The sequence below is a fragment of the Acinonyx jubatus genome, chromosome D4 (assembly GCF_027475565.1).
Source record: "Acinonyx jubatus isolate Ajub_Pintada_27869175 chromosome D4, VMU_Ajub_asm_v1.0, whole genome shotgun sequence".
Classification (NCBI taxonomy): domain Eukaryota; kingdom Metazoa; phylum Chordata; class Mammalia; order Carnivora; family Felidae; genus Acinonyx; species Acinonyx jubatus.
The window spans coordinates 63903903-63926625 of NC_069391.1; the positions used below are offsets into that span (position 1 = coordinate 63903903).

General features: G+C 44.9%; 1 protein-coding gene across 7 annotated transcripts in view; it reads left to right on the forward strand.

Annotated features, from left to right (window-relative positions):
- Positions 1 to 22723, forward strand: part of PTCH1 (patched 1) — a 71714-nt gene that overhangs the window by 33696 nt on the left and 15295 nt on the right. For 4 of the 7 annotated variants that reach the window (XM_053205170.1, XM_053205168.1, XM_053205172.1 and 1 more), the window contains 13 exons: positions 847 to 1045; positions 1337 to 1458; positions 2233 to 2380; positions 3208 to 3339; positions 3748 to 3903; positions 4558 to 4656; positions 5432 to 5552; positions 11592 to 11710; positions 12353 to 12787; positions 13208 to 13517; positions 18118 to 18260; positions 20317 to 20500; positions 21912 to 22192. In XM_053205170.1, coding sequence (XP_053061145.1) covers positions 847 to 1045; positions 1337 to 1458; positions 2233 to 2380; positions 3208 to 3339; positions 3748 to 3903; positions 4558 to 4656; positions 5432 to 5552; positions 11592 to 11710; positions 12353 to 12787; positions 13208 to 13517; positions 18118 to 18260; positions 20317 to 20500; positions 21912 to 22192 — 2449 coding nt within the window. Of the gene's footprint in view, positions 1 to 846; positions 1046 to 1336; positions 1459 to 2232; positions 2381 to 3207; positions 3340 to 3747; positions 3904 to 4557; positions 4657 to 5426; positions 5553 to 11591; positions 11711 to 12352; positions 12788 to 13207; positions 13518 to 18117; positions 18261 to 20316; positions 20501 to 21911; positions 22193 to 22723 lie in introns of all 7 variants that reach the window. The other 3 variants (XM_027048196.2, XM_053205169.1, XM_027048197.2) reach the window with 3 other exon arrangements.

The following is a 22723-nucleotide window of genomic DNA, read 5'->3' on the forward strand; positions in this document are numbered from 1 at the left end:
AATAATTGTTAATCAGTGTAGACATTTTCAGTTAATTATGCAAGAGTTCGTGCTTGGGTTATTGTTTCTGTCCTAGCTTGCACGTATCTGCAAAAGCAATTTGCAGTGGCCATACCCTGACCTTCAGTGTACAGTTTTAGATGGGAAATAAGGGGTTTTGTGTTTTCTGGTTGGGAGATTCTGAATAATGACTTCAGCCTGGTTAAGCAGCTACAGTGTGGTTTGAACCACATAACAGGCAGCCAAAAGCCTTTCTGGTCTGTCAACAGCACAAATTCAAAAGTGAGTGTGGGGGGAAGTGGCCTTGATGGTGGTGATGGCAGAGGCAGCGGGGGGCTTTCGGGGTCGACTGCCAGGCTGTCAGAGAGAGCTCATAAGTATGGGATTATTAAAGGTAATGGAGATCAAATATTTTGATTGATGACATTTACAAAGCATTTATTAGGCTGGCAAGTGCTAATTTGACATTGTGATTCCTTCTCCCACCCACCCCCCACCCCCCCTAATTTTGGATCTCAGTCTTTTGCTAGGAAGTGCCCTTTGGCTAATTCTGTAGTAGGTATTAAATATGACATATCAGCCAGTAAAGATTCTTTGATCGCTTCATTAATTTACAAGCTCTCTGCTTGGCATTTTTGTTCATGAATTACTTTCCTGACTCAGGTTTGCATACAGATACACTGGAAAGGAACATTTATTTTGTATGCCAGGGTCCCAGAATTGCAGCACAACCAGAAAGCCTCATGCAATCCAGACACAATATATACAATATACGCCGTCTTGGAGGCTTGGAAAAGAGGCTTGGAAGCCTCCTTTCATGGTCTCGCCTCCTAATTTCTTTCACAGAGGTAAGCCTCCTTTGCAGTGGACAAACTTTGACCCTTTGGAATTCCTAGAAGAGTTAAAGAAAATAAACTATCAAGTGGACAGCTGGGAGGAAATGCTGAATAAGGCCCAAGTTGGTCATGGTTACATGGACCGGCCCTGCCTCAACCCGGCTGATCCAGACTGCCCTGCCACAGCTCCCAACAAAAATGCAACCAAAGTGAGTACAGTCCTCGATTCTTTCCTGAGAGAGAAAAACTTGATGTCTTTCCCCCATTTGGAGTTCTATTATTTTCATTTTTAAGATTTGATTCTTAATGACTTTTTTTGTCTATGGAGCTAAGTTTGTTTATAGAGCTAAATTTTGCTGTAAGATTTGCCATACGCCTCTCATTAGCCTTGTTATTAATGTTCTCTCTGAAACAAACAAGCCCTTAAAGCACTGGATTTTAACAAGGCATGTGACCTGCCTACTGATTCCCGTAATTATGTGGCTGTCTTTTTATTTTAGCCTCTTGATGTGGCCCTTGTTTTGAACGGTGGATGTCATGGATTATCCAGAAAGTATATGCACTGGCAGGAGGAACTGATTGTGGGTGGCACAGTCAAGAATAGCACTGGGAAGCTTGTCAGGTAATCCAACATATGGAGGAAAAATCCAAGCCGTCTATTTTTTGTCCTTTCCTCAGAAACCACTTCCCTTCTGACATCTGCAAGTGTATTTGCATTAATACCTAACTGTTATCCTAGCTAGCCGCCTGGTGTAATAGAATCTTAGGAAATATTACTGGACCAGACCAGCTTGAAAGAACACCTTGTGGGGAATTTTTCAAGAGGAGATTTGTTGTTTTCATTGAGACTCTAGTTAGTGACTACAGGTTTTTAGAAGACCTGTCAGGTAGAAGATCAGGACAAGTGTAAAGTGGGCAGAAAACATTGGTCATAGCCAGTGGGGTGAAATGCTGTGACAGCTAAACAAGAATGATCCTCTATGCACTCGCGGACTCTGCTCCGGCAAGCGTCAGGCTCTCCGTCTGAGATCTGTCCCTTGGGAGAGCCGTCGTCTGGGATTTCTGCACAGGCAAGCACGCAGCGCTGAGCCCAGCATATCTGGTCAAGCTATCTACTCCCCGACCCTTCCTGTTTCACTGAATAGAAACTGAGAAAGGAAATTGCCTATTAATTTAATTTCGGGGTATATCTGTAAAAGGTTTGTAAGGTTACACCTTTAATATGGTACATCAATCTATTAAATAAAATAACCATCAGGTCCTGTTTAATGGAAACATGTGCTCACATAGAAGGAGAGAATGGCCACAAGTGAGTTGGGGGTGCTTGTTTGTGATTGTAAGCTGTGAGAACTACTTCCTGGAAATGCTGATGTTGTGTCTTTACCACCCATCACAGTGCCCATGCCCTGCAGACCATGTTTCAGTTAATGACTCCCAAGCAAATGTACGAACACTTCAAGGGGTATGAGTATGTGTCACACATCAACTGGAACGAGGACAAGGCAGCAGCCATCCTGGAGGCTTGGCAGAGGACGTACGTGGAGGTAAATCGCCAGCATTCCGACGCCTACCTTTGAATCTGGGTACAAACCCCTTAGTTACTAAATACTTCATTGTAGCAATGTTTTAAAAGATTTTTTTTTCATTAGAATTTATTTTCAAAGCAAATTGTCATTTTGGGTACTTGGTGGGTTGGAAACTTTTCTTCCTTTCCTAGATAGACATTGAAAATCTTAATGTCTGGGTGATGCTAATTCTAATTGGGATGCCTGAAATATTCTGAGTAACCAGTTGTGAACTCCAGAACTAGGCATAACAGTGTTTAAAACAACAACAACAACACTTGGTTAGCAAGAAAAGGTGTCTGGAAAACATTAGCAAGGCATAGAATCTATTCACAGCTGCAGTCCCCTTGGTTAGGTCATATGACAGGAGCTGGCCTTTGTTTCCCAAGCAGTGACCTCTGCTGAGTTGCATGTGACCTTTTAAAAATGGCCAGCAAACAAAGTGGGGAGGAGTCACCACAGGAATGAGTTATTTTAGATTAGTGGGGAGCCGAGGGGACCCACAGATCAGTTGTACAGTGGCAGAGAGGTGAATGGGTGGAGTAAATAAAGCTTGGAGTGGGCTTCAAGGATTCTGGCTCACCGCAGCACCAGATTCTCACCTGATTAGCAATGGCCTTCATTGTTCCAGGCCCAGGGTCATTTCATGTTAGTCCAAGTTCAAACCTGGATCATGTAGAACTCTTTAATGCATCAGAAAAAAGTGAGGGTTGAGTGGAGGGGGCATGTCCCCCAAGATCTGTGCTGTCAAAGCCCATTGAAGCTTTAATTCCATGTCGGACTTTATCCTTATGTTGTGACCACAGGTAGTTCATCAAAGTGTCGCCCCGAACTCCACACAGAAGGTGCTTTCCTTTACCACAACGACCCTGGACGACATCCTCAAGTCCTTCTCTGATGTCAGTGTCATCCGAGTGGCCAGTGGCTACTTACTGATGGTAACAGTCAATTCAGTTCTCCTGGGGGATGGGGCGGTTGGTTTGGTTTTTAGTTTTTATCTTTCCATGACCGCTCCTGCTTTTTAACTGCTCTTAACACACACGTGCATCCAAGACAGAGAGAGCTCTGCTTCATAACGGTTTCAAAAGTGGTCGTGTAAAGCGTTTTCTCCTATTTGTAGTTTGCCCATCTCTGACTCATATCATTTCACGTGATGTCTGTAATGTAAATTTTTTGTTGTTGTTGGATTCAATAAGTTCTACTTTTTGATTTGGGGTGATGGGTGGGGGAAAACATTAGAATCCTTACACATTCTAATGTTTGGCTTTTGTTTTGTGTCTCCCCCCACCGCCCCCCATCCCCCCTTGTTCCTTCACCTGCCCCCCACCCTGTGGTTCTGCTCGCAGCTTGCCTATGCCTGTTTAACCATGCTGCGCTGGGACTGCTCCAAGTCCCAGGGTGCCGTGGGGCTGGCTGGCGTCCTGTTGGTTGCACTGTCAGTGGCTGCAGGATTGGGCCTGTGCTCATTGATCGGGATTTCCTTTAATGCTGCAACAACTCAGGTACTAAAGGAGACATCCATCCACTATTTATTGACAAACACCCCTCCCCAGGCTTAGCCCTGCGGCCTCCTATGTGTCCCTGTCACCTAAAGAGTCTTCCGTCCTTTGCCACCAAGATGCCACACTTCGGGGGAGGGGGCTGCTGCCTCAAAGTGGAGCTCTTGGCAGTGGGGGGGGGGGTGGGTCTGAGTGGGCTTGTTGCTTGGTTGAGACACTTCACTTATCAGTGAAATTAAGACCATTTATTAGAGCCGTGGTTCCCAAACTTAGGTGTTTGCTAGAGTCACCTGGAGGGCTTGGACAACTCAGACTGCCCGGCTCCACCCCCAGAGTTTCCAGTCATCACTTCTCAGTGATGCCGGTCCAGGGCTCATGCTCTGAGATCTGCTGCTTTCCATGAGTCAGATTCTTTCTCATTTATTAATTTTAAAAAATATAACGGAGCTTAGAAATAGAAATGCACAAGATCTCCTGTGCGCTAAAACAGCTCGATCTGGGGGATTTAAGCCTCAGAGAAAACTAGATTCAATGGTGTGAGCTGTCCTTTGGGGAGCTTGGTGGGGGGGGCCTCTGGGGGTAATGTTTTCAAGGGCTCGGGAGTGGTCAGAATTGGGCTTCACACATCTAATCTGCTGCCCTTTGTTTTTGCCGCAGGTTTTGCCATTTCTTGCTCTTGGTGTTGGTGTGGATGATGTTTTCCTTCTGGCACATGCATTTAGTGAAACAGGACAGAATAAAAGAATCCCTTTTGAGGTAATAGAAAAGAAAAAGAAGAAAGCTTTGGGGACAGCCAAACTCCCCTCTGTTCTTGAGTTTTTGTCCTCTAATTTTCTGTAATCTGGCCCAATAAATATTTCAGTCCCAAGTCAGTGACGTGGTACTGGCTCTAAATAAGTAAAAGAAGTTAGAAGAATCTCAGAACACTTATTCTAAGGCCCAAATTTGCTTTTCTGTTTTGTGTGTGTGTGTGTGTGTGTGTGTGTGTGTGTGTGTGTGTCACTTTGTCCCCATCACACCCTCCCCCACACCTTTTTTTTTTCAAGTGTATTTATTTTGAGAGAGAGCAATCGAGGGAGGGGCAGAGGGAGAGAAAGAGAGAAAGAATCCCAAGCAGGCTCCACACCTTCAGCACACGGCCCAGTGTGGGGCTCGAACTCATTAACCTTGAGATCATGACCTGAGCTGAAATCAAGTGAGGACATTTAACTGACTGACCCACCCAGGTGCCCCTCCCCCACACCTTTTAAATCTGAAAATTTTACTTAAATCATTATCTTGCAGCTCTGTGCTTTGGATGTCAGAGCCGTGAACAACACATAACCATGTAGATAATCCTGAGAACTTTCTCAATGCCAGTGTTAGGGGGTAAGGCAGAGATCGCCCTTTCTTTCTTACACCCCAATGTCAGCATTATCGACTCTCTGCTGTCTTACTTTGTCATGTATGTGAATTGTTCACACGGTCTGTGCTCTGAGGGCACCCTGTCCTGTGCAGTTTTCAGCACTGTGGTTTCTCGTGCTCAGGACAGGACTGGGGAGTGCCTCAAGCGCACGGGAGCCAGTGTGGCCCTCACATCCATCAGCAACGTCACTGCCTTCTTCATGGCCGCATTGATCCCGATTCCCGCTCTGCGGGCGTTCTCTCTACAGGTGAGTCTCCAGTGATGAAACCTATGGTGAGCACCCCACATTGACTTTTCTCCATTAACACGCTTCCAGTACTACTGTAGCATGTACCATATGGAGCTCGTGTGGGTGGGTGCTTCTTTAAGCCATAACCCTCACAGTCCCCCTGAAATACAGCCCAGGGTTCTTCCCTTCCTTTTAGTCCTGTAGCCCAGATGCCTGTGGCCTGGGTGTCCTCAAGACCTGGTGCCTTAGGACGCGGCTCTTTCCTTTACAGTTAAACTAAAATGACACCAGAGCTGCTCCATATAGGATGCCGGGAAGCCCCTGCTCCAGATATCCAGAAGTCCTCTGGTCTCATCCACAGTGCGGCCAGCTTCTGGCCATCCCTGCTTCGAAATCCCACTCGGTTTCTGTGCTTACCCCAACATGCCACCCTCTGTCTATTTCCCTAAAGCAGCCTCAACACAAGGCAGTTGTACAGAACACAGTTCATTGACTATGAAGACGAGCTTGCAGTATAGACCAGGCTAGGCGATCACTTAGAATTGAACACATGGGGGTTATAATGAGTGCAGATCCTCCCCCACTCCTGCAGTCCAATCTACATATAACATTTTTTTTTTTTCTGAGAGAGAGAGAGAGAGGCAGAAGGAGAGGGGGAGAGAATCTTAAGCAAGCTGCACGTCCAGCGCAGAACCCTTCATGGGGCTCAATCTCACAACCATGCAATCATGACCTGAGTCAAAATCAAGAGTCTGATGCTTAACCTGCTGAGCCACCCAGGCGCCCCTGCATATAATTTTTGACTCTCCCCAAACTTAACTAATAGCGGCTGTTGACTGGAAGCCTTACTGATAACATAAACAGTCAATTAACACATATTTTATGTTCCGTGTGTTATATAGCGTATTCTTACAGTAAAGTAAACTAGGGAAGGAAATGTTATTAAAATCCTAAGGAAGAGAAAGTACTTTTACAGTGCTGTAGTCTATTTATTGAAAATAGCCTCCAAGTGGACCTGTGTAGTTCCAACTTTAGTTGTTCAAGGGCCGGCTGTATTAGCTTCCACTGTGCAGATGTATTGGCCACCCTCTGCCTGCAGGGGGTTCATTGGTGGGCCCTTGCTTGCCACCTCTCTCCTAGTTCCCCCACAGTCTCTTCTGTCCTCTCCTCTGCCTTCTTTTGGTCTCCTCGTCCCCTCTCAGGCTGCACAAAAAGACTCAGAATTCCTTTCCCTTCCTTATGCAGAGCAGTTTGGCTCCTGCATTGTTCTCCTTCCAAACTAGGCCCTTTCAAAGCACCAAGATATTTTTTGAACAAAGAGCCAGCTTATGTGAACGGTAGGAATGGAGAGCTCCCTGGGCTGGGGCCACAGCAATGGTCCATTCTGTGCTTGGCCTGCAGTGCCAGTATCGCCTTTCAGCTGCTTGAAGCCCCCAGGGATCCGGAAATCGATCAGCACAGCAGGTGAAAGCTCACCGCCCAGTTTGAGATGTGGCCTTCCGGAGCCCGAGATGGTTTTGGGTTTTGATGTCTCAAAGACGTTATTGCAGTTTTGTGAATTAAATTCAAATTTTATCTTTCTTTTTCTCTTACAGTGTGATACGTAATTTATGAGATGGCCAGGTTTTTAAAGGAAACTACCTTTGGTGTCACTTTTTAAGCCTTATTACGTCCGTCGTCTTCATGTTGCTTTACTCTTGTAAATCACCAAAAGGTGATTGTGACCAGGAAGAGAAACGGACAGATGATAAATTATGTTTCTCTTTATACTTTGTCAACACGCTTCGCTCTTCTGTAGTCTTCATATTTGAATTTCACTTCACTAATGGCTAATAAAGACCTAAGCAAGTAATGATGCTACTGCATTTGGGATGCTAGACTTACTTAATATTTAGTGTAAGACAAGACATGAAAAAAGATTTTTATACCAGTCACTATGACCACCACCCCCAAAAGAAAAAGGGTTTATTACAAAAATATATATAAAAATAGAAGCAGTAAGTGAATTAATGAATAAAGGTAAGCCTTTAATGACCAAAGCACAGGAAAATGAAAATATAAGTGCTCAGTAATGTGGAAGATGAGTGAACATTGCCACTAAATTATGGGTGCAACCAAAGTTCTAGAATGCCTTTTTGCATGGGCATCTGCACCCCCACATTTTGTCTCCCGTTCTTATTACATATAGAGCAGATTCTAGTATTGAAAAATTGTTATACTCCTTGGGCAGTGGGACACTGTCTCCAACCTCTCTCCTTTTCTGCTTGCCTTTTTCTCACTGTTCTTTATTTCCGCTCTGCCTCACACTCCTTCTTTTCTTCTTGTGTGTGTCTCTCATTTTCTCCTCTCCTCTCTCAGTATGCACTGATGATTCATCAAGACATACTCTCCTTTAATGATATCCTATGGTGTGGTGCTGAAAAGCTACATGAGTTGTCCTTACGTCTTTTAGAAAATCCAGTGCGCTAAATTCTCCCAAGGTAAGCACCTTACCAAGAAGAGAGGAGTACTGTGAATTTTGTATTTCTATTCTGAGCCACTGAGGTACCACTTTAGAAAATTGAAGACTTCAGGAGTCTTCATTTATTAAAGACTGGCTCCGCCATAGCACTGGCTCATGCTCTGTCAAAAAACTAACAAAAGCAAAGAAAAGGAAAGAAAAAAGAAGATAATGTAAAAGGAAAAGAGACAGAATGTGTTTTGCAGTAGCCATCAGAAATTTACATTGGTTTCCTTTTAAATACACTGACATTCAAAATCGACCATTAGGTAGCTTCTTCTCTTTCTTTTAGTGAATAACATTAAGTTGTGCCTCTGGGTATTCATTTGTGTTTATATTTTCAGGATACTACAGATTAAGCCTCAAAAGAGAGAGCTCTACAGTGGTTCGGTCTAATAATAAGTCCATGTTAATTTAGGATTTTTCCCTATGGAAATTTTCCAATTGTCTAACTTTACAAAAATAAATAGAAAAATTTTCCCCAAAGAAACCATCTTAGACTTCCTTGTCAATGTCCATCCATCTGTCCAAATACCACCTCTGTGCCAGAAAGCAGTGGCTTTGGTAACCAGTGCCCCGCACTGGGCTTTGCTGGTAACTGAGTGGTGTTTGTTCTTCAGTGAAAACTCCCAGAACAGAATGTCTTATTGTTCCAGACAGTATGAGGGTTTCAATGAGGGCCCCCCTAGGCAGGGCCCAGTTGTCTCTGTGTCGCAGCAGGGCCACCATGGGTGCGTTGTGGGGGGCAGGGTGGAACACGGAGGATGGGGACATTTCCCTTAAGCACCGGAATTAGAATTGATTGACAGTGCAAATCATCCCCATCATCTTTTCAGATTTTCTACAATTTCTTAAACTCCCCTTTGCTCCAGCGATGACACGTGTCCCTTGCTGAGAGACCTTGCAGTTATTTATTTATTTGTTTGTTTGTTTATTTATTTATTTATTTATTTATTTATTTTTACTATTTTAGTGCACTTGAACAGGGCACTGAAACTGTGTCGTTTTCTTGTCAGAATATGTGCTACCTGTGTATGTAATATGCCACTTGACAGTAAGCATGGGCAAGATGCTACACTTTGGAGTTCTGGGGTTCTTCATTTCCCCCACAGACTCCTCCAGTGGATATGGCTGTTACCAGATGTGTTCCACAGTCACTGTGGAAGCATCGGTGTCATTCGGCCCAGATCACCTGGGCCACTTGCGTTCCTCATCCTCAGGAACTTCTGTCCAGAGTGAGGCCCAGAGTGTTCAATCCGCGTTCCAGCCCTGAATTCTGAACATGCCTATCGTAGAAAGAAAAGCTGAAGGGATTCCACCTCTGGGACTGAATTTTCCTGAAAAATCTCCTTGAGAATCAAATCCGTTCTTCCCAGCACCCCTGTGGTCAGATTGGTCAGGAGTCCTAACCCCGCCTGCATCCATCCCCTCAGGAGGTGACCAGGTGACAAGAACTCCCAGGTCTCAGGCTGAGGGCTTTGACATCAAGCCTGTATTTAAATTCTGTTTACTCCATAACCTGAGGCAGGTGACCATCCTCTGCACCTCGGACTCTCTGTTAGGTAATAGTGTCAACAGCAGTAATAATGGCTGACCTGGTTGCTGTGAAGACCAGATGAATCATGTGTTAATTCCCTGGTCTCTCATTACTCCCCCTTTTACTCCTTTCTCTTTCCCTCCACAGAATTTTACGTGTCCCCCTCAGACACCGCTTGTCAGTTTCCTCCACGTGGTACATCCTTCCTCCTTGCCCCCCAGAGTCCTATTTTTGTCTTCTACACCTCCCAAGTACCTGCCTTGACCACCCTCTGCCTGCCATCCCCACACGCACCCGCACCTGCACGTTCTTTCCTCCTCTGAGCTGCTCTGAAACCCTGTGCAAGCTTTTACTACTGTATATATCAGCCTGAATCATAATTTGTTTAAGGGTCTGGCTGTGTCGGTCCTTGGAGAGCACCAGGATTTTGTTTTATTTCTCTTTTTGTCTTTAGTACCCAGCTCAGTACCTTGCCTTTTCTTTTTAAAGTATTTGCCTCTTGGATGAATCCTCCAGGCAAAATAGTGATTTGCTTATTAAAACAAGTCTGACCTTCCATACATTAGAGTGGTTAAGTCCACAGGTTTCATATGTTTTGAGTTGATGAGGAATCTCAAAGCAGACTAAGAAGAGAGAAGTTATGTAATTTTTAGCAGAAGACTTGATAATTTTTTGGTTTTGTAGACTTGACAGGGAATAAATTATTGAAGGTCCCTTTCCAGAACTTACACTTGCTCTCTCGCCTTGAGCATAAATTCACAATTACTATGAAAAGTTTTTTGCAAAGTTCTCTTCTAATTCTGTTAGGTATCAGTTATAATCAGTCAGGTTTTCTTTTCTCACCTGGAGATTTACCCAGTTGGAGAACGTTTTAGAACTAAGTAGTTCTTCAGAAAGCTTCCTAAGAATTTTTAATTTGCAAAAAATTTTCTGATGATTTCTTGGTTACTTAGCATTCCAGTTGCTTTTTTTCTTTACTGTGCCTCTTCTTTCCACGCTTTTCTGAAGGGGAGAGCCCTTTCAACTGTCCTCTGTTGACTTTCCCCTATTAACAGCCCAATTGTGTAATTTTTACTAGGTCAGCAGGAGATTTGCCAAAGCACTACAGAATCTAGCCCCATGTTTATTCTAGGTTATGGAGTGACTTTTGAATCTGTACTTATTTATTCTGCATACTATAATCACACGCAGGAATTTCTTTCTGCCTTACTCTCCTTGACCTTTTATGTTACTGTGCTCACATACCCCACAGGCTGCTCCAGAGGCTATTTGGAATGTGCCTATTAAAAACCTCAGGGGATGTGTTTGAAATTTTATTTCATGTTTTAAAGGTGACATTTTGATATACCCAATCCACTTTACATATAAATATTCTAAGTATAAAATCAGAGTTGCGTGAAACTCTTAGAAATGTTCTGAAAGGGGAATGTTTGTTTTAAATTAAAACATCTCAAGTATATTCTGTATTCTGCCTTTGTAAATTTGGTTTGGTTAGGTTGCTACCAAGACACTCATTTCATTCCTGTGTTTGTACATCATGGGTTCGTGAAATTCTAAGAGATGGAAAGGATCAGAACGATGGGGCCTGTTCTAGTCAGATGGTCTCTTAATGATGGAAAAGAAGCAAAATGATGAGAAACTCCAACATCTATTTCAACTTTCTTTCATTTCCTTACTGAAGTGTTTATAAAGATGATGTTTAATTTTTTTTAATTTTTTTAATGTTTGTTTTTTTTGGGAGAGAGAGAGACAGAGCATGAGCGGGGGAGGGGCAGAGAGCAAGGGAGACACAGAATCCGAAGCAGGCTCCAGGCTTTGAGCTGTCAGCACAGAGCCCAATGTGGGGCTCGAACTCACAAACCGTGAGATCATGACCTCAGCCGAGGTCGAATGCTTAACTGACTGAGCCACACAGGTCGCCCAGAAAGATGTTGTTTAAAACATCTTTATTTTCAGAGCAGTCCTCTGGCATATTGGTGACCTCTGCTTTTTTTTTTTTTTTTTTTTTCCCTGCTTCTAGGCGGCTGTAGTAGTGGTATTCAATTTTGCTATGGTTCTGCTAATTTTTCCTGCAATTCTCAGCATGGATTTGTATCGACGGGAAGACAGGAGATTGGATATTTTCTGCTGTTTTACAAGGTACAATTTCTGGCTGCTGTGACTTTTATTTGTTGGGTACAAAGTGGTAGGGTTTAGAGAGGTCTTTAGTCTGTGGACTTGGAAGAAAATGTAATCAACAGGGCTTGTACCAGCGTGATGGAGGCAGAGGAGATAATGGACGGAGGATGCTTTTTTAGGTATATCGAAAGACTGGGGCTCTCCCCGCCCCCTCTGCCCCGCCCCTGCCAACAGAAGACACAATCACAGCCCCAGGGTTGTGATGTGCATGGCCATTATTTCTCCTGTGGATCAGTTTTGCTGATTATCAGGAGTGTGTCATATCTGTATGGATTCAGGCAGAACAAAGGTTTGAAAACCAACCATCCAGAAAAAATACACCCCTTTGGGTGTTGTGGGATTGGGGGGGGGTGTTTTGGGGCAGTTTTTAGGAATTATGCTTTGAAGGGGTTCATCAGCGTGTAACTTGATTTTGTCAGCCAAATTCAGGTTCAGCCATCCATTTGGCTTCCTTTGACTTACTAGTGTCTATGTCCAGATGGTTAAATCAGGTGACATGTGTGAAGTTGAGCAGTACGGTATTTTCCTCCTAAATCAGAGCTATGTAAAATGGATCTTGTCAGTCATTGGCAAAAATGAAAGCACTTTGTTTCCCTGTTTCAGTTATACCACTGCAACATATTTTTCCCTCTCAGCCCCTGCGTCAGCAGAGTGATTCAGGTTGAACCTCAGGCCTACACGGAGACTCACGATAACACCCGCTACAGCCCCCCGCCCCCCTACAGCAGCCACAGCTTCACCCACGAAACCCAGATCACCATGCAGTCCACAGTACAGCTTCGCACAGAGTACGACCCCCACACGCATGTGTACTATACCACTGCTGAACCACGCTCTGAGATCTCCGTGCAGCCCGTCACCATGACCCAGGATACCCTCAGTTGCCAGAGCCCCGAGAGCACCAGCTCCACGAGGGATCTGCTTTCCCAGTTCTCGGACTCCAGCCTTCACTGCCTTGAGCCCCCCTGCACCAAGTGGACACTTTCATCTTTTGCCGAGAAACACTATGCTCCTTTTCTCTTGAAACCAAAAGCCAAGGTAATCTACCAAAACAGAAGATTCTTGTCTTCAAGAAATGGCAATACAGTCTCCTTTGGAATTCATCAGGTTGCTTCTTTGGGTGTCGCTTCTTTCAGGCCTTCTAAAGAGTCCATCTATTTAGCATGTGAGGCCATTTTAATGAGCTCATCTTCTACAGCAGTGAATCTCTATGCAGCAAATGCTTCTGTGAATTTAGTTCAACTTCTTACATTATAAACATTTCATTCTTCATGAGCTTATTTTTAAAATGTGCTTACTATGATTACTTGTTTTTCCCTGCGGGAGAATGACCCCTACATGCTGCATCCAGGCCATTGTGGTGATAAAAGTGAGGTCTAAACCAAACAGCTTGCTTTTGTTGAGGGAGAGTCTATCCCATCCTCTGACTCTGATCTTGTGCCTTTTACTGTGTTACAGGTTGTGGTGATCTTCCTTTTCCTGGGCTTGCTGGGGGTCAGCCTTTATGGGACCACCCGAGTGCGCGATGGGCTGGACCTTACAGACATTGTGCCTCGGGAAACCAGAGAATATGACTTTATTGCTGCACAGTTCAAATACTTTTCTTTCTACAACATGTATATAGTCACCCAGAAAGCAGACTACCCAAATATCCAGCACTTACTCTACGACCTTCACAAGAGTTTCAGCAGCGTGAAGTATGTCATGTTGGAAGAAAATAAACAGCTTCCCAAAATGTGGCTGCACTACTTCAGAGACTGGCTTCAAGGTAAAGTACTGCTAGAGGGCGTTCGCCCTTTGTAAACTCACCCTTTGGCCCTTGGTGTGTTCAGCGTCCACAAGTTCCCTTTGTTCGCTTAATTAAAGTGTTAGATTATAATGTAACACTGACGTGTTTCATTGACTCCTAAGTGTTGCTTAAAATTCTTATATAGACTGTTTCTGGGGCAGCCTCCCAAATCTGGCTTTCACCTATTAAATGATGCAAACAGTTCACATGGGTGACTCAGGAACTTCCGTAGGAATTTATGGGTGCACATTAGAAAATGGGAAAGTATGTTATAAAATAGGGAGCTGGGTGCTTCTAGTGCTCTTTTTTGGATGGTGGTCAGTTGGATGACCAAGTGAAATCAGAGTGATGGAATTTCTAGACTGACTTCTTGTCCGATTATGGCTTACTATACCAGCGGATTTTGCATCATTGGTGAATATAATGTAAAATTCCATATTTTGACCGTCTTTTGATTTGGCGTATGAAATAAACTTATCAGTGCTTAACCACATCTCACAATACTTCATACTGTAATAATGAGTCAAATTCTGCTGTAAAATGCCTTTCTTACTTCTTACCTTGTTCTTAGAAACATTTCTAGGAAACGGTAGTCAGCTGAAGAAAAAAAAATGGCTTAAATATGCTCCTAACTGCTGACTGAATATGAATGTATTCAGTGATTCGAAGAACATCTGTTCATTTATTCCGTGTTGACACATGCAAAGTGAAGTGGGGAATCAAGATAATTATCCACACAATTCAAGCAAAAATGCTTTTACTGAAATACCCAAATAATTATGGCCCCCAACATTTTTTGGCTTAAGTTATCCAAATGACTGTCTTAATTTCCCACTTAATTAGGCTTGTTTAAACACAGATTTGAGTGCCTTTTTTGGTCTTAAGTCAATACACTTGTATGTAAAGATTAAGCAGCCAATTTCCCTGTGAGTTTGCATGGAATGGTAAACAACTTGAGTTTGATTGAAAATTCTTCAGTACAGTTTTTCTGGCCTTGACTTCTGTTCTTACAGTTTTGTTCATACGTGTATACCAGATTTGACCTCTTTTTTTGAGGAAGGCAAAGAGAACCACATGATCTTAATACTATTTTTTAACATGCTCTGAGATTAACTCAAATTTGTTCCAAGTCTTATTTTTGACAGTAGTTTGGGAGGTAGTGTTTTTCAGATAATGGGTCAAAACAGGACCAGACAGTTGAGAGATTCCCTGCTTTTCATTTTTCCTCCGTTGGCCAAAGACATGCAAATAGCTTGCCACGAATGACAAAAGAGTGCACTGCCAGTATCTGAGCAAAGGAGGCTTGTTGTAGAATTGATTTCAGTGTCTTCAGCCATTCCTTTGGAAGCTCAATATGGCATGTTAGGCGGAGCTTGGGAAGAGGGCAGAGGGGTATTGTCTGCAGGCAGTGCTGAGGGCTAACCTTTTTATAGCGTATTGTAAATTATCCCTATGCTTTCATCCATTTAAAGACCTAAAGCAGTTGGACTTGATAATCACACTTTTTTAAAGGTGCCATTGAATCATGTTCTGATTGCTAAGTGAACAGCACCCACCTAAACCAAGTGAGACCTGTTCATGTTCCCAAGTCAGGGTCCCAGCCAGCTCTAGAACTCTGCTTGTGACTCTTAGGAGGTCCCGCAGAGAGCACTGGACACAGAATGGCCAGATAATGGGACACTTGGGTTGCCTAGATACTTTTCAGGCCTGTCAAGTGGTTGATTGGGTCTTTGGACACTTCCTGCAAGGAATCAGCTCTCCTTGAATCATTCAGAACCTTGTTGGGAACCTTGTTGGTTTTTAGTGGACTTATCACTAAAAACCATGTCGTGCTGTTAATCTTTATCGACATTCCAGTAGTTTGGGAGGAGTAGTTAACTCATACAAAATACATAATGGTAATACCACATGTTATCTTTAAATGCACGTGCAAGGAAGGCTAAGTTGCAGGTAAAAACCACACTGTACATCATGTCCAAGTGGTGTTCGTTTATATTTCACACTGAATTATGCAGATAAAATTTAAATTAATGTTTTCTTTTTAAGGTTCCATATCAAGGAGAAATTGACAATTGGGATAATTAGCTCAAAACTCTCACTAGAAAATGAAATTTAGTATAAAATTTAAAATGAGACAGGTTCTAGCTGAAACTTTTACGTTTTGCTATAAGATGGCAGTGGAGGCAAAATCCGTGTGCCTCGTTTTGTGTATAGAATCGTATGTTATACGTGCATCTTAGGCCAACTCATTGTTACTCAAGCTTTTTAGTAATTAGTCAGAAAATAAAATAATCTGAGTATACGGACTTAACTTTTCTATGAGGTCAGTGACTAGTTCTCATTGGTGTTTGTACTCCCAAATAGAGTGAATGGCGTAGGGAGGCCGGCAGCATGGATGATGAGTTGAGCTGAGTTGCCGACAGGGTTGACCTCCCCAAATCCAATCTCTCTTACTTTGGTTCACTGTAGGGTGTCCCCAGATCCTTAGTGCATAAGTATCTTAAACTTACACTCAGATTTTTGGAACGCCCTGTTTGCCACTAGACATCATCGGTGCCCACGAGAACTCTGCTGATCTTATTCCTGCCTTCAGCAAATAACTTCCTGAGCACATTACTGTGTTCAGGGCAATTTAGAGCATCCACGGTTCAAGCCAACCCTGGAACTCTGGATCCTGCTGCCTGGATCCAAAGCTTAGCTCCAGCCCTGGCCTGCTAGGTAGCCTTCATCAAGTTGCTTTCCAAGCCTCAGATGAGGAAACTGAGTGGAACCATAATGCTAACAGGGCTGTCTCATGAGGTGGTTGTAAGAATTACATGAGCAGTGATCAGTGTAAAATGTGAGACAGCTCAGTGCTCACTGAGCACGAGTGGCTCCCTAGGATTAAAGGATCAAGAGGGAAAGGGTTAAAGTACCACACAGGCCATGAAGTGATGAAGTTTCTATTAAGGCGAGGAAAACAGACCAGGTCTCTTTTCTGGGGAGAGGAGGGGTTGTTTTTCCTCTCCTGTTTATTTTTTTTCAAAAACAAAAAAAGGCTTTAGGTAATAAAATAACATCTGTTCCATACGGCTTGTTGTGTGCATGCCTCACTGTGAAAAACAGTCTGTGTGAGGGTTGGGAGCGCGGCTGCTCCGGTGGTCCCCCCCCCCCCCCGCCCACCGCTCCTCCACACTGGGCCTTCTTTCACCACCGAGCCCACGGGCCTCATCCCCACATTGTTCATGTAAAAACAATGCCCACAGCAATGTCAGCAGGAAGGTTTAAAGAGAGAGACAGGGAGACAGGGTCCTGTGCCGCCCTCTCACCCTACTTCATACCCCAAGAGCTTAATTATTTTGAGCACTAAGGGAGCCGGTATTTTGGAGGGTGGTGTCTTTGAAGTCACTCGAGGCATGTCATGAAATGAAAGGAACCCTTCTCCCTTCTTACTGGCCATGTCTAACCCGTGCATACGCAGCTTGTTCAAAAGATGTGGTTTCCTGAGCTGCCGGGGCTGGGGAGTTCTACTTGGGAGGGGATTTGGGGGAAGCAGGGCAGTGGGAAGGGGGTGGGGTGTCAGGGGGGTGTGGTGGGGGGAGAGTGTGTGCACACGGGATCACTCAGCCCCTAAGGCCAGGTCACCAGGGCCCTGTTTTCTCTTCCAGCACGCTTATCTCTTTACAGCTGTAGCCAAACCATCAGGTCTGTAATGATGGTTTTGATTACAGAGGCCAAGCACAGCTGTGTGTGGTGGGCTGGTGGGCTCGCCCATCCCCCACCCCCAGAAAGCCCTTTCCTTCCCCTCCCTGTGCTTGCGGTTTGTCATCTGTTCTCACAGAGCCCCCTTGTATTGGCCTGTGGCTTCCTGTTCTCAATCTGATCCAAATTTACCCCGTGAGGCATTTCCCTGCGCACACAGGCGCACCCGAGATCCCTCCCCTCCCCCTCCTCCACACCCCCCCTTCTGAGGAAGGGTGGCAAAGAGGAACAGTCGAGAGTGAATAGGTGTTGGCTGTGATCTTTACACAACCTGGCAGCCGATCCCACAGCTTGTATTAGCTCCACAAGTCGAACAGATGGAACAAATTGACAGAATCGTGTTCACTCACCCTGGGCTCGAGAAGCAGCTGAGTTGCTGTTTGAAGTTGGGAGTTTGAATGCGTTTTTCCTTCTCTGAGTGTACTGAAGAACCCACGGCTTCAGCACCTGACCGTGGCATGAAGTGGCCAATGAGCCCATGTGTCGTCCTCACCCAGCCAGCTGGCTCTCCCAAGCTCTCTCTCTCGCTTTCTTTCCAAATAGCCATGGGGGAGAAGCAGGGGTTTCTTTTTTTATGTAAAGGTAAAACACGTATATTTGATTCCCAGAAATGACTATTCCCCTCTTCCGCCTTTGAAGCAGGGATTGTTAGCAACCTGAAGTTCACTCATGAAAAGTCTAATAGTGTCACTTGAACTTGATATAGGAAAACAAGTAGAACAGAGAGTCTTTGAGGTTGACGTCAAGTACTTCCTTGTCCTGCTCAGCGTCCTCAGCCCATCCCATGGATCGTTTTTGTTAAGAAGTGTAATGTGTTATACACGTTTGCCTTTTCTAGGACTTCAGGATGCATTTGACAGTGACTGGGAAACTGGGAAAATCATGCCAAACAATTACAAAAATGGATCCGATGATGGAGTCCTTGCCTACAAACTCCTGGTGCAAACCGGCAGCCGTGATAAACCCATCGACATCAGTCAGGTACTCTCATGGCCTGACACCCTGGGGGTTTCAGAGGGCATCGTTGAGCAGAGCTTTGGGGAAGCTGCTATACTGAAAACTGTTCGACAGCCTACCATCCCAGCCTGCGCTGTCTGGAGACCCGAGGCATCAGGGGCTGAGAGAATACTGAATTGGCTCTAATTCACTTCATCCCATCAGCTAACTGTGTGACCGCAGGCAGAGTGCCTCGCTCTGCTCCTCTGTCAAGTGGGGACAAGTGTGTTACCCTCCCTCGGGGGCAGTTGTTCTAACCAAGGACCCTCAAGGTAGTGCAGGCTCTTTCGGATCCTAGAAAAGCTGTGTTGTACTGTTCTCTTTTGAAAATAGTACTTGTTACCATGTTGGTCTTTATATTCCCACTTGGAGGGCTGGTAGCAGTCATTTGAATGAGCAGGATTTGGGGCGGATGTGTAAGTTAGGAGACCAGAGAGGTTACTAGAGGGGAGGATTGGTTGCATTCAACTCCTGGGGTCACCCTGGCCCAGCAGGTAGAGGAGGAGGCTAGGCATGTGGCTCTATGGTGAGGCAAACAGAAATGACGGCTGTTGGACCCTGAGCGCACCCACTGCTCTGATCACCCCGCTAGCTAATAGGAGCTGTTTCAATTTGGCGATCGTATTCTGCAACTGCATCTGCACCTTCGGTGATGCCTGCATCCCTGCATATCCCTTTTGATTCCTCGGGCGTGTTGGGAGTGTGTTCGGACCCTTCAGATTTCACATGAGTCCAGCATTACTACCGGCTCTCCCCGGATCCCATTCCCTCTGCTCCTTGCAGCTTACTTGCTTCCCTGAGGCAGAAAACCGTCATGCTAATGATCTTCCCAGCAGCTCTGTTTATTGTCTCCCCTTTTTTGCTGGCATTAAAGGTGACAGATTTACAAAGTACATTGTTCAGAGTTATTATGGAGTGTGAACTTGGTGCTTTATGGCCACATGCAGCAGGCTGTCAGGTTTGACAAGGATGTGGGCAGAGGAGCCTGTCGGAGAGATAGCAGGGGGATGCCCAGGGGCTGGGCCAGGCTTTAGGGACCAGGGACAGGGAGGAGCAAACTTGCTTGGGCCAGGCCCCCGGATATCACTTCCTCTGCCTGGGAGGGAGAAAAGCGTGCTGCGTGCACGGAGGCCACGAGCTGTGCTATGTAATTCCAGAGACGGCTTGAAGACATGCAGTTGTTACATATCCCGGGGATTAATTGAATCCAGACCCCTGAAATTTCGTTTTCTCGCTCTACTCTTTCTTCCTTCACTCTTTCTCTATTAACTGCTGTCACTGGTGTTTTTCATTTTGTTAAGAAGGCCCAAAGCATTGGAATCAGGCCTGCACCTAAAGTAAACAGGAACAATATATTTGTGTGTTTGTGTATGTGTGTCTCTCTCACAGTGTTTTCACCTAAGCAAAGCCCACAGGACCTAGTATTTGCCATGCCCGGGATGGGGCATGCTAAGCGTGACCACATCCCTCAGAAATCAGGTTACCCAGAAAGAGCGGAGCCATGCACAACCCCTTCCACTCTCTGGCGATGGGCATTTTGTGAATACACAGGTCATAGGAGGCTAGTGTTAGCAAAATTTATACAGATGTTGTTTTATTTTTATAGCTCTCCTCCATTTACTGGGTGGCATTTCCTTCAGTGTTAACAGCAGAGGTTAACTGCACACAGACGTGTATGGGGATTCTTGCCAGGTTTTTTTTCCCCTTCCCCTCCTATAAATATGTTTCTCCAGATTGTTCATTCTCTGCCTTGGCTGCAGACAGTCTTTTAGCATTCAGATTTAATTGGTTCAGTCAATTCCTGGACCATCTGCAGAACTGTGTGTGTGTTATAAACACACCGATTACTGCACCCTCTGATAAGTGCGTTTTGAAAGAAAGCAAAGGTGCTCTGATGGGATTTTCTACATGTTCAAAGAAGGGGCATTCTAGTCATTATTGCAAATGCTGGGGCAGGGTTCTGCTCCCCCCACCCCTCCAGGGAGGAGTATGTTTACCTCCAGCCCCATTCTGAAGGACCCCTGTTCTTCCCGTTTCGCAGTTGACCAAACGGCGCCTGGTGGATGCAGACGGCATCATCAACCCCAGTGCTTTCTACATCTATCTGACCGCCTGGGTCAGCAATGACCCCGTGGCTTATGCCGCCTCCCAGGCCAACATCCGGCCTCACCGTCCTGAGTGGGTGCACGACAAAGCTGACTACATGCCGGAAACCAGGCTCAGAAGTAAGTAGTCCTCCAGTGGGGCCCGCCGGCAAAGGGCCTTACCCTGCTCTCCCAAGCTCTGTCATGGCCCTCATCTGCTGACGCTACCCAGGGTTCAAAAGTGTAAACAGAACAATATATTTCTTTGAGTTTAAAACTCTGGGAGACACATGAGGATGTGTAATGGGATACAACCCGTGCTCTGTCACGTTGGGAAGTGAGAGCCCCTAACCTCCGTTTGTAACTTGCACTCTAGGATGTCCACCAGGCAGCTCTCTTTAATGCCAGCTGTTCCATGTGAAAGCTGGGGACGCCTCCAGGTTGAGTGGTATTTTACTATTGCAGAGTTTTATCGCTGGGGATTATATGTTTATCTTTACTTTGTCAACTCTGGCGTTGAAGGGATTTTTGGCAAGTTGGGTCATTCCTATAAGCCACCAAGCACCTGTATTCTGTCAAATCTGTTGAAACTGGAGCAGAATAGTTCTGTACACAGCAGCATCCTCTTCCTTTCCTCTCTCAGCCGCGACCTGGAGAGGTGGTCCCATACGGATTTAATTTGCATTTATGTTTAGAGGCGTTAGTAGCTTATACCTTGGATATGAGGCCAAGGGAGGATGTGACAAAGAAGACCGGTCCCTTTGCAGACATGGCTGGAGAGGAAGCGGGTTGTGCTTCTCTGTATCTAAACCCCAGAGCCTTGTGGCAAGCAGCCAAGGCTTGTGTTAATGAAAATTTATAGTTGAGATTATAATAGGGCAAATCATGTTTAGCAAGTCAACTGAATGACCCCAAAGGGTCTGGAACACACAACGGCAGTAACTAAATGCTTGTTGTGTGAGGATTTCTTCCCCTGCTGCTGAAGACTTAGCATTGCATTAAAAAAGAAGCATGGAAGGTTTAAGTGTGTTAGATCACTAAAAGGATAAGAAAGTTAAGCGTTTTTCTCAGTAAAGCATGACTTTCGAGTTATTTTGTTCTCATAAGTGATTGAGTAAAACAGTTTGAACTTCGTATTTTCTCTTGTGTCAGTTGAACAAAAAAAATGCTCCCGCCATTGAATTCTTACAAAAGTGACTGCTTCTAGAAGATTAAAATCAAAGGTTAAATAAATACACAGATCCTGGGCTCCTCCTCTCCCCAAGCAAATTAAAAAAAAAAAAAAAATCAAATGTTGACTATTAAAACCTTTTTGAACCAAAGATTAAAACTGTAAAGGCCCGAAGACTGCCCTCAGTAGCTCGTTAGGAGAGAAGTGCAGGGAGGGACTCTGTTGCACAGTTCCCTGTCTGTTCGTTGTCGCGGCGGAGAATGCGGGATACAGATCTGGGGATGGCCGCCAGCAGGGTTTGCCACGTCTCTTCCATGCCTGGGGCGTGCCTGTTGACAGAGCCTTCAGCCACAGCCCCTTCCCCCTGTCTTGTCTGTCCAGTCCCAGCAGCGGAGCCCATTGAATACGCTCAGTTCCCTTTCTACCTCAACGGCTTGCGGGACACCTCAGACTTCGTGGAAGCAATCGAAAAGGTCAGAACCATCTGCAACAACTACACGAGCCTGGGGCTCTCCAGCTACCCCAACGGCTACCCCTTCCTCTTCTGGGAGCAGTACATCGGCCTCCGCCACTGGCTCCTGCTATCCATCAGCGTGGTGCTGGCCTGCACGTTCCTCGTGTGCGCCGTCTTCCTCCTGAACCCCTGGACGGCCGGGATCATTGTGAGTTCATTCGGAGGGTTTTTGGGGAAGTCGGATTCCTTTCAGCCTAGCTCTTGCTGCAGCCGGGAAGTTGTGTTTATGTCTGGGCCTCTGGAGGAGGGTATAGATTGCATCATTCTTACTATATTTATTCTGCTGGAGGTGGCAAGGTTCGTGGTTAGGTAGTAGAGCCTTTAATGGCCTTCATCTTGTGTCCCTTCTCCTACAACTTTAAACTTTCCATGTAAAGATAGGGGAGTTTTTAAACACATATTCTATAACAGCTCCTAGCATTTATTAAACACAAACACTCTGAGCATTTATTAAATACAAATGTAATTAAATTTTTTTAATTTTTTTTTTTTTTTTTACTTAAAGGGCCTTTTTGTGACTATATCCCAGACCTAACATAGAGAAGATTCTTCTAAAACAGGGGAGGGGGAGTAATTAGAGAAATTAGGACCAGGGGTACAGAGGTAAAATGGGTTTTGAGATGGTTTTGTGGGTGGTATGTGTTTCAAACATTGAAGGATAATGATGAACTAGTATTGC